The sequence below is a fragment of the Gopherus flavomarginatus genome, chromosome 7 (assembly GCF_025201925.1).
Source record: "Gopherus flavomarginatus isolate rGopFla2 chromosome 7, rGopFla2.mat.asm, whole genome shotgun sequence".
Lineage (NCBI taxonomy): Eukaryota > Metazoa > Chordata > Testudines > Testudinidae > Gopherus > Gopherus flavomarginatus.
In genome coordinates, this window is record NC_066623.1 from 74,317,206 (window position 1) to 74,329,356 (window position 12,151).

The following is a 12,151-nucleotide window of genomic DNA, read 5'->3' on the forward strand; positions in this document are numbered from 1 at the left end:
TCCAAAGCAATTCCCTTGCCTCCACTCATCGCTCGCTGGAGCAAAGAGCAGCTGTGCTTGTATTTTAGGCCATGGCTACACTAGAGAGTTGCAGCGCTGGTGAGGGGGTTACAGCGCTGCAACTTAGGATGTGGCCACACTTGCAAAGCACGGCCAGCGCTGCAACTCCCTGATTGCAGCGCTGGCTGTACACCCGGTCGAGCCTCGGGTGTAGCGATTCCAGCGCTGGTGATCCAGCTCTGGTCAGCAAGTGTGGACCCCACCAGCGCTTTTATTGACCTCCGGGGTATAAGGAGGTATCCCAGAATTCCTGTCCACAACAAACCGGAAGAAAGGGAGAGCTCGGAGTTCAGCCAAACTGCTTATTTAAAAAACAAACACAGCTCCTGTTTGCTGAGCGAGCGGAGGCAGGCAGGGGAATTACTTTGGAATGTTCACAGCTGTTTGCTTGAAGAGAGAAACAGCATGCTCACACGGCAGAGGGGGAGGAGGAAGTCCATGTTGAGCAGATGCTTATCTGGTCTGACGGCTATTTAGGAGTACATAATTTGCATTTAGTGAATGAGAGAGGGGTGGGGGAAGGGGGTCAGAACTTTTAAAATGATTGAAGGTAGGCACTGTGTGTCTTCCAGTCCTTAGAACTTGCAAGGCAGGGAGCTGAGAACAGTGTCAACTCCAAAAATCCATTCTCTCTGTCTCCTCCACGCTCCCTGTCCCATTCCACCCCACCCCCTCTTTTGAAAAGCACGTTGCAGCCACTTGAATGCTGGGATAGCTGCCCACAATGCACCACTCCCAACAGCGTTGCAAATGCTGCAAATGTGGCCACACTGCAGCGCTGGTAGCTGTCAGTGTGGCCACACTGCAGCGCTGACCCTACACAGCTGTACGAAAACAGCTGTAACTCCCAGCGCTGCAGAACTGTAAGTGTAGCCATGGGCTTAGATAAGTAGCTTGGGGGAGCTCGGGGAGCTTGGAGTTCAGCCATTCTTCCAGGTTGTTGTGGACAGGAATTCTGGTATACCTCCTAATACCCTGGAGGCCAATAACAGCGCTTTTGGTGGCCACACTTGATGAGCAGCGCTGCACCACCAGTGCTGCAATTGTTACACCCCAAGCAGGGGTACAGCCAGCGCTGCAGCCAGGGAGTTGCAGCGCTGGATGTGCCTTGCAGGTGTGGACAGTTATTAAGTTGCAGAGCTGTAAACCCACCACCAGCACTGCAATTCTCCAGTGTAGCCAAGCCCTTAGTGTGCTAGGTTGAGAAAAGGTGAAACAGTCAGCTCTTTGTACAAAAGGCACCAGAAGCAGAAGAGCAGTGACAAACTGTTCATTTGTTAGAAACCACAGCTTGAATGGTATACCATGTTGGATCTGGATATTCAGTCAAAAAGTGGAAGGCCTTAATGTTAAAATAGAAATAGACAAACAAGGCAATTTTAAGGTTTGTGCATCATTGAATCTGCTGGTGCGCTCAACTAGTAGTTATCAGTTCTTTGTATATATGCCTTGTTGCTATGTCTCATGTAATAACTTTATTGCTTGGGTTCAAAGTTTCAGACAGTGAGAGTTGAAATGGCATGCCTTGGGGAAACATGCAAACATTTTTTTCCCTTGCTATTGGACCTAACCAAGGGTGTGGTGAGCCAACAGCAAGTCTATACCAGGAAATAGCAGGCTAACTCTCCTGGCAGCTCAGGTTACCAGCCTCGTCATTTGCCTCCCTGTCCCTAAGCCTCTGTTGTCTGGTTCTGGGGACTAACAGGGAGGAGCCTGCACTGTAATTCATCTAATTACCCCTTATGGGGAAAGCTGGAGAGTAAGAGGAAGCAGCAGGTAGGTTCCAGAAGGACAGGAAGATAGAAAACAGTGTCTGGTACCAGTCTGCACCTGCAACAAAGAAGAAATTTGGTGGCAAAAGTGTTAAAACCTGTGGTGGCTTAGAAAAATGCCAAATTCTACAACCACAGAATAGCAGAGTCAATGGGGCCCTTGTTGAGGTGAAGGGACAATTCATATCTCAGAGTTATTGTCTCAGGTTCTCTGCAGACTCAAGCAGGCATCATTGCATTATCTATGCTCACAAAATACGTGGGCTGCAGCCTATAATGAATTTCTGATCTTCCAAGCATTGCTGCTCTCTTCTTTTTGTTTTTAAATTTAGGGCAGAGAGGGGAAGGAAGAAGCTTTTAGTTTTGGAATATAAATTCTGGTTGTTTTTCAGTTTCTTTCATAATCAAGTTATTTTGTTTTCTGTGGTATAGCTTCACAGTCAAATATCTAGGTCTGTTCCCAGTGCTAGGTTGAGGGCAATAGAGCGCTGTGCACCCTGTCTGTTTTCAAAGTCTGACACATTTAAAAAATAACAACAAAATTCACATTTAAAAAAAATTAAAAACGTACCTTAAAAATGTGTAAATTAACTGCATTCATGACCTGTTTATTTTCAAACACATGCTTTGAATTCTGAAAAGTCATTGCAATTAAATTTTTATTTAGGACACTATCCAGTCAGTTTACATGGAAGATAATAGGGATTCTCTTTATCTGACATTGGTTTGCCAGAATGAAAACTGCTAACTGGATGTATATATTGACCTGCTACATGCCAATTAGCTTAGCCTAGAGAGCGTATCAAATGGGTCAGTGAAAATTTTGCCCCAGTATCTGAGGATAAATTGACCTATTATGTGTGTCAGCCTATCAAAAAAACTAGGTTTTTTTGTTTTGTTTCAGTGTGTTTTTTTTTTTAAGCTTATGGTCTTTTTCATGAGTAAATAATGATCAATCATGCAGCTATCTGGTTGGCACACTTTTCCATAATTCATCTAAATAAATGTCTTTAAAAATGTCCTTTTGTTATTATTTATGAAAATGATATAGTGTATATGTGTATAAATAACACACACCACTATATTCTGGCATCATGAAAATAATTCATTTATTGTTCTTGTACTCATGAGTGATTGCTCTTCTCATATGACACGTGAGTTAGCAAATTACGTGGCAAATGAATTAACAGATTATAATAACTAGAAGCAAATTAGTTGATTATCACTGACACCAGATTTTCAAACAGTTAGTGTCACAAATGAAGTATGTGCTGTAAGATGTCCACTAGCAGGAAACTCAGAAGTGTTGGCTTCAATCCAAAACTTTATCTCAAAAATAAATTGTAGGTTGTATAGATTGAAAGAAGATTTTCATCCTAGGAACTTCCAGAATTCTAGGGTGAGCAAAATGGATGATCCTTCTTTTGAAACACACCTTTTCCTTCCGCCCCACCCCTCGCTCCACCATGTCAAAATGGTTTGGAGAGGCTCGGACTGTGGCAAGTGTTTGTAAAGACAAAATTAGGCAGTCCCCATTTATTACTTTCTAGTGACTTCCATATAAAATGTGTTGAGTTTATAAGTAAAATTTATGTTTTCTAATTGCAAGCCCTACATACTCAACCACGAATCTCTATTCTCTCAGTCTCTCTTGTTGTTCTCTAGTAATAGAGATTCTATAATTGGAACTTAGTTAGCTAGCATTCTGTTTCAGCTATAAGCCAGAACATAATCTTGCACATTTTCCCATGGGGTGTGTTTGTGTGTGTGTGTTGGGGGGGGTGTGCACACAGAAGTATGGAGTAGTAACAATTTTAGTCAGTGAAGCACTGGGAATATTAACACGTTTATTGGTTTAGACAGTGCTACTTCTAGACAGACAAGGTGGGTGAGGTGTAATATCTTTTATTGGATAAACTTCTGTTGGTGAGAGAGACAAGCTTTTCAGTTTACACAGAGCGCTTCTTCAGGCTAAGCTTGAAAGCTTGTTGATCTAATAAAAAATAGTACCTCACCCACCTTGTCTCTCTAATATCATGGGACCAGCATGGCTACAACAACACTGCATACCACTTGTAGATGTCACATTTCTGATCAGAACTTCAGTGTAACAACCTCTTTCTATAAAGGACTAATCTAGAAAACAGACTTTTATCTCCTAACTAAGAAAGTCAGTGACAAGAAATCTATTGTTGAACTTCTGAGTGATGTTATTAATGACAAAATCTGGAAGGAGCAACCACAGTGATAAGGATGTTTGAGTGAGCTTGGCTTGGGTGTCCCTCATCAACCTGTTGTTGCTAAAAGGAATTAAGTCATAGCCATAATCTACAGTGTGTTAAGAGCAGTAATACTGAAACAAGTTGTACCCTGCAGTCCGTTAAGAATAGTTGATATAGTGCAAAATATAATATATAGTTGTTTTTGAACTGTGCACAGTTTGCCATGCTAGAGGAAGGCATGGAAGTCACTTTTTATTTATTTCATAACTGAATGCCATGTGACCTTCCCCCCCCCTAAATATTTATTCACAATTTTCTAATCCAGTGGTCCCCAACATGGCGCCCGCTGGGGCATTTATGTGCGTCCGTCTAGTGCCCAGCAGGGGAGAGAAGCCGTGGCCCCGCGCCTGCTGGGGACAGAGAACTCAGACTGCAAGCATGGTGTTCTCTGTTCCCAGCAGGCCCGAGGCCCGCCTACTGGCCAGAAGGGGAGACAGGATGCGGCCCCGCGCCTGCCGGGGACAGAGAACTCCAGGGCTGCAGGCTGTGGGCGCCGGTGTTCTCAGTCCCTGACAGGTGCAGGGCTGTGGCTTAAGCCAGAGAGAAGCCGCGGCCCTGCGCCTGCCAGGGACAGAGAACCCCGGGGCTGCAGGCGCCGGTGTTCTCTGTCCTCATGGCTTCTCTCTTCTCTCTGGATTCATATATTATGTTATATTAAATATGATGTTTTTCATATTATTTAATGTACAAATACAAAATAAGCTTTGAAAAACTGTTGGCGCCCGCCACACTCTTCTGAAAACATGAATGTGCTACTGGCCACGAAAAGGTTGGGAACTGGTCTAGTCACATGAATTTTGTTCAGAAGATCAAAAATGTTGAAAACTTCAGATATGGGCATAGGTTACTTTAGTGGAAGGGTTTGGGGAAGAAGAGAGAGACATTTAACATACCAAGATGTTTTAGAGATCTCCTCCTGGCCTGTACGGCCAGCATGTGATAAATTTTTAGTTTTCTTTAAGCTCAGTAGATTCTTTGGCTGATTCTTGTTAGTCTGCTCATTCTTGGAATGTGTTTTTTATTTCAGGGCATGGCTACACTTGCAAATGCTTTGAGTTAAACCAGCCTTCAGAGAGCGCAGTAGGGAAAGTGCTGCAGTCTGTCCACACTGACAGCTGCAAGTGCACTGGCATGGCCACATTTGCGGCACTTGCAGCAGCATTGGGAGCTGTGCATTATGGGCAGCTATCCCACAGAGCACTCTTCCTGTTCTGGCGCTGTGGCTTGTGGGAAGGGGGAGGAGGTGCGGGGCATTCTGGGTCCTGTCCCAATACCTGTGATTCTTCAGTTTGCATCCCAACATTCCCTGTGTTTCCGTCCACATTTGGCACCATCTTTCAGCGTTTTATGTACTGTGTGCACTGTCTTCCCTTTCGATCTGCGGGAATGGAGCCTGAGCTGCTGAGGAGTATGCTGATGAGTCTTGCCAGCACGTCACATTTGGCAGTCGAATTACTTCTTAAGATCCAAACAGATAGTGAGGACTCCGATGATATCGACTTGAGTAACGCATACGACGCGAGATTGCTTGTGGCATTCACAGACATGCTCACCACTGTTGAACACTGCTTTTGGGTTCGGGAAACAAGCAGTGGTGGGATCACATTGTTATGCAAGTCTGGGATGATGAGCAATGGCTGCAGAACTTTTGGATGAGAAAAGCCACTTTCATGGGACTGTGTGAGGAGCTTGTCCGCACCCTGTGGCACAAGGACATGAGATTGAGAGCTGCTCTTACGGTGGAGAAGAGGGTGGCTATGGCAGTCTGTAAGCTTGCAACTCCAGACAGCTACCGATCGGTCGCTAACCTGTTTGGAGTGGAAAAGTCAACCGTTGGAATCATGTTGATGCAATTTTGCAGGGCCATTAATTGCATCCTGCTCAGAAGAACCGTGACTCTGGATAATGTGCATGACATTGTGGCTGGCTTTGCACAAACGGGTTTCCCTAACTGCGGAGGGGCGATAGATGGGATTCATATTCCAATTCTGGGTACCAGCCCACCTAGCCTCCGAGTATGTTAGTCGGAAGGGGTATTTCTCTGTGGTTCTCCAGGCACTTGTGGATCACTGGGGGTGTTTCATTGACATTAACGCAGGCTGGTCCGGAAAGGTGCATGACGCATGCATCTTTCGGAACACTGGCCTGTTCAGGAAGCTGCAAGCCGGGACTTTTTTCCCAGACCAGAAGATCACCATTGGGGAAGTCAAGATGCCCATTGTGATCCTTGGAGACCCCGCTTACCCTTTAATGCCATAGCTCATGAAACCCTGCACAGAGAAACTTGACAGCAGCAACAGGTTCAACAGGCTGAGCCGGTGAAGAATGACTATGGAGTGTGCTTTTGCCCATTTAAAGGGCCACTGGCGCTCTCTGTATGGGAAGCTGGACCTGGCTGATGACAACATCCCCGCAGTTATATCCGCATGTTGTACCCTCCAAAACATTTGTGAAGAGAAGATTTACTCAGGCATGGAACTCGGAGGTTCAACACCTGGAAGCTGAATTTGAGTAGCCAGAGAGCAGGGCTATTAGAGGGGCCCAGCTTGGGGCTGCAAGGATTACGGATGCCTTGAGGGAGAAATTTGAGGCTGAAAGCCACCAGTAATATTTGGTGCCCTGCACGAGAGTGAAGAGCAGTGCTTCCAATGTTAGTAGGAATCTGTGTTTGCTACGCTGACTTGCAGTGCCTCTTGCTTTCCTGGGCTAAGGTAACTTTATGCAATAATAAAGAATGTTTTCAAAGCCAAAAAATCCATTTATTGAAAAGAAACACAACTTCTTGGGAAATATGGTAAGGGGGTAGGGTGGGGATCAGTACAGTCACAAATTTGCATATGTCCTGTTATCATACTCAGCCTTCCTGTCTAGAGTGCTGTGCAATGAGTGCTGCACTTCAGGATGGCAATAACGCATGGTGATGGGGGTTGAGTGCAGTGGGTAAGGGTCGTAGTTTTCAGGGCTGTGTGGTAGTGCTCCACCTGCATGACTACGAACGCCTGGATCGAGTCTGCTTGGCGCTCCATGATGCTTATCAGCCAATCTGTACTTTTGTGCCGGTGCCCCTCATTCTGCTGGCGGATCCTCCCTTCACTCTCCCTCCACTCCTGCACTTTTAGATTCTCGTTAAGGGACTGCTGCATTACTTCATGCAGCATGTCATCTTTGCTTCTATGTGGCCTCTTCCTAATTCTTTGCAATCTTTCAGCTGGTGATAACATGGACAGCTGAGATCTCAAGGTTGCATCTGTAAAGGCAAAATGCAACACTTAACAGAGGCGGCATTTTTCAGACAAAGCAATGATTCCTCCGTACTTAAGGGCAAGCACAGTCTACTCAATAGCATAATTTGCCTGTCCCAAAGCGAGCGCACATAACCCCTGGGAGCCCCCAAATGGTGACTAAGCACAGGGTCAAGCGTGACTGTTTCATGGCCGTACTGTCCTCTGGGTTTCTGTGCCTTGGTGAGAGCCAACAGCTGCAGGGGGCCCCTATACTGAACATTGTCCTTACATTTTCCACAGGAGTTCATCCTGGAAGATATCTCGCTGCTGAGGTTGACCTGGGAAACAAGGGAGGGTCTTCTACTACAATGCGGCTTCCACCCTGGCCCATATGTAGCTTGCCTGTGTGCAGCAGTGGTTCTCCCTCCCCCCCCCCCCAGATGGCACAGTGGCACGGACATGTTAGCCTGACTGGGACAAGCACCACAGTGGCTCTCCCAAGAAACCTGCCCAAGCGCATTGCCCAAGTTCTGGATGAGACCTTTGAAGAGACCATTGAGGCCAATTACCGCAATGTGAGAGAGCACATCAGTGCCCTATTCTGCATCTAGGCATACAGCCCTAACCCTCCTTGCCCCCAGAGCCCTCACCGAATAACTTCCTCCCCAAAATAAAAGTCGCTTACTGGGAACTTCCTCTGGTGTTTGTCCTTCTCCAAGCACCATCCGCCATGAGTAGCCACCTTCCTCCTGGCTTGAGAGCAGCTCATGGCTGCATGCATCTAGGGATTCCAGAGTGTCTTCCTCCTCCTCAGTACCCTCACTCCCACTTTCCTCCTTCTCCTCCTGCCTTGTTGAACTGGGCTCTAAAGTGTCCATGGTGGTCCTCTGGAGTGGAGTTGGTGTCGTCCCCAAGTATTGCATCCAGCTCTTTGTAGGAGTCGCGGTTTGCCTTGCGAGCTTTGTGGTAGGCATTCCGCAGCTCCTGCACTGCAATGTGTCCAGTCATGGCCCCTTTTCATTATGTCCCTTGATATCTGCCTGAAGGTACTGTAATTCCTACGGCTGGAGCGCAGCTGAAACTGGACAGCTTCCTCCTCCCAAACACTGATGAGGTCCAGCACCTCACCATTGCTCCATACTGGGGATCGCCTGGTGCGTGGAGGCATGGTCACGTGGAAAGATGCACTGAGAGCACTCCAAGCCTTGCTGAGCAAACAGGAAGAGGATTTTCAAAATTCCCAGAGATTTTAAAGGGCGGGGTCTGATGGTTGGTCACCTGAGGGCAGGGCAGTAGAGTTCAAAGTGATGACCAGACTGGCTAGAACAGGCACTGTGGGACACTTCTGGAGGCCAGTCAGAGCGCATTAACAGATCAGGGCATCCACACTGGCCCTGCGGCGCTCCAGCAGGGGTGCATCAAATGTTATTCCACTTGCTGAGGTGGATTACCAGGAGCGCTCTAGCTGCGGAGTCCGGGCGCTCTACATGCCTTGCCAGTGTGGACGCATCGTGAGTTAGGGCTCCTGGGCCTGCTTTAATGCACTCTAACTCACAAGTGTAGCCATGGCCTCAGTAAGTTGTAACTGGTTACAGTGGAATGAGCACTTATTGCATATTGAGCGATCTTGTCTCCAGATCAAAGTAAGTAAATATGGTTTCAGTAAAATGTCATAGTTCAGAATAGCCATACAAATTTGTACTGAGATTGATTACCTACCTATGTAAGTGCCATAGGTATGCAAGGCATTTTATGACAAGGCCTGCATAAAATCCTGTGGTAATATAATTCATACAGATAACACATCATTAGTACATGAGTGGGTGGCTAAGGTAAGTAGAACGGAACTGATGCGGAAGTTCTTGGGAGACCATTTTTGTTTTAGTGCATGTAAACCCTGATTTGCAATTACTTGAGTTATGTTAGGTTCTTGGTTCATTTGTTTTATAATCTCGTCCTATTCAGGAGAAGGAGTGGCAATGGGGAGTGCCAGAGTGCAGACTAGCAATAAGTTGGCAGAGATGTTGTATTTATACAGTGAGCACATTTGGATGTAACTGGTTGTCACAGATCCTAGCAAGCAATTCCTCCTGGCCACCCACTAGAGCCACTGTGAGGGGAATCCAAAGCCTCTGTGCTAGGGCTCTCCTGGGGTGTATTAAGCTTCTGGAGCTTCAGCAGGCTGCAGCACTGGCTCCTCCGTGGGCTTTCTTATCACATTTCCTGGGTACTAACCCTTAGGCTGCTGTCACTTCTCAGAAATGGGGCTCCTCAGCCTACCTGTCCTAGGCCCCTAGGACTAGTGCTGGCCTCTCAGATACCCCAGTTACTCAAACACACACCTCTCCCAGAGCTCCACCCCAAAGGTGTGAAACTTCTGGTTATAATTTAACTCTCTTAGGGGCACACAGCAGTTGTCAGGTAGTCAGTACACACAAACTATGCACAGAGTCTAACAACTTTAATGTTCTTTTATGGTTAAAGTACAGGAGAGTACAAATTATACAAACCACAGACACTAAATGCATGTCCCCACCTCAGTTTCCTCACCACTCTAGGGCATTCTTTGGAGTTGGATCGTTGCCCCTTGGGGCCATCTGGGTGCAGGAAAGCAGGTAGGGCTCCCTTTCCTAATGAGGCTGCTACATGCTGGGTGACCTCTTCCTCCTGGAGCCCCTTACTCAGCTTCTGACCCCTTCTTTCTCTTGCCTTGTGCTTCCTCTTTTTGTCTGGCTTCCCTATTCCTGTGTGTTTCTTTATTTAAACCCCTCTTGGTTACTAGATCTCTCTTGTTCCATTGCTTCTACTATCCTCACTATCTTTGGACGTGTTAAGCTAAGACTGGATTTCTAAAGCTTCAGCTACTTTATATCATGACCTCTGTGAATTTCAGTACTATTGTTAACCTTAAGTATTTCCCACTTTCCCTATATCTGCTACAGGCCCTGTCAGCAATAGTGGATCAACATACATATAGGCACTCATAATACAGCAGTTTTTCATAATAAAGCTTCACAATATCAAACTGAATTCATAAGTTGTACAGATATAGCCCTGATTCATCACACTTGTATGAAAATATTTAAACTAAAATATTTATTTTTTTAGCACAGATTTCAAATGTACCATGAGGAGCTTTGAAATATATTCTTCAGAATTCTGCTGTCAGATCAGTCTCTGATCCACCCAGTGCATCTCTAATTCTGTATCCTGTCTCATTAGGAACTCTACATGTGTCGGGAGAGTGGAATTTAGGCATTCATATCCATCCTGAAGTATGAGAGCAGAACTTCACCTTAAACTCTATACTCTAATCAGTGATTCTCAGACTTTATTCATTTACATCCTACCTTGAATTTTTTTTTTGTGAAGTCAACATCAAGCTCATGTACCACAGTTTGGAATCCCTGCTCTAAGAGATTTGCATGATAGAACTTCCCATTTTTTTCACTTCTTTAGTCACAAGCAGGGCAAGGTGTTGAATGTAGACTAAATGCCTAGTAAGGGCTTGGCTACACTTGCAAGTTAGAGTGCATTAAAGCAGCCCCAGGTGCCCTAACTCCCAACCCATCCACACTGGCAAGGCACTTAGAGCTCCTGGACTCTGCAGCTGGAGTGCTCCTGGTAATCCACCTCCACGAGAAGCATAATGCTTGTTGCGCCTCAGCTGAGACACCCCAGCATGAGTGTGAATGAGGTGTTGCATTACTGTGCTTTGATCAGCCTCCGGAAACGTCTCATCATCCCCTTAAGTCAAGTGGCCATTCTTGTCATTGTTTTGGAATCAGCTGTAGGAATGTGTATATGCCCGTTCAAAGCTCCATTTCTGACAGCCAGCATGCTTATCTGCTCTGGGACAAAGCAAGCCATTGGTCTGGAATATTGCTTGCTGTGAGTGTGTGAGAGAGAGTTGGGGGGAAGAGGGGTCTGAACTTACAAGACAGCATGCTGACACACTCTCAACACCCCAAAAACCCATGCTCTCTCCCCCAACATACACACAACACACTCCTGGTCACACTCCACCCCACCCCCTGCATTTGAAAAGCATTTTGCAGCCACTTAAATGCTGGGATAGCTACCACAATGCACTGCTCTTTGTGGTGTTGCAAGAGCTGCTAATGTGGCCAGGCCAGTGTGTTTCCAGCTGAGAGTGTAAACACTCTGCAGCATTTTCCCTACTGCAGTCTCCAAAGGCTGGTTTAACTCCCAGCGCTCTACATCTGCAAGTGTAACCATGCCCTAAGTAAGATCACAACTTGAATCCAGTTCATTCCTGTGTCAAACATGTATTTATATAGGCTGTATTTAACCCTTGGATAATTTCATAGGTAGAACTACATTTAAGAGTGTGTTTTATTTGTCTCAGTATGTCTTATCATTGCTTCCTAATGACTGTCTTACAGACAGTCATTTTAGTATAAAATGGAGTTAGCAATACTTTCCTACCCAGTGTGGGTGTGTTGAAGTTCAATGGGGGGTCAGTTTTGGTGAGCGAGGAAAAGTGTTTCTTTCCCAAACTCTACTAATGTGAGATGCCGGTCACGGTTGATTGTGCAGATCTTAATATTACAGAGCACTTTTCTTTCATTCATTCTTTGATCAGTAATATTTCCTTAATTATTTTTCTCTCAACAGACGATTTTTAAAACTGGAGATTCTAACAAGGATGGGCAGCTGGACTTTGAAGAATTTATGCAGTACCTTAAAGACCATGAGAAAAAAATGAAACTAGCGTTTAAGAGTCTGGACAAAAACAATGATGGTATGTTTTTATTTTCACCTGACCTGGGGTTCAAAAACCTCTTTGAAA

The 12,151-nt window shown here is 45.6% G+C and overlaps 1 protein-coding gene across 1 annotated transcript in view; it reads left to right on the top strand.

Moving 5' to 3' along the window:
- The window catches only part of SLC25A24 (solute carrier family 25 member 24), a 53,484-nt gene that overhangs the window by 12,689 nt on the left and 28,644 nt on the right, over positions 1-12,151 (top strand). Inside the window, exon 2 of the mRNA XM_050962394.1 lies at positions 11,977-12,103. Coding sequence (XP_050818351.1) covers positions 11,977-12,103 — 127 coding nt within the window. The remainder of the gene's footprint in view (positions 1-11,976; positions 12,104-12,151) is intronic.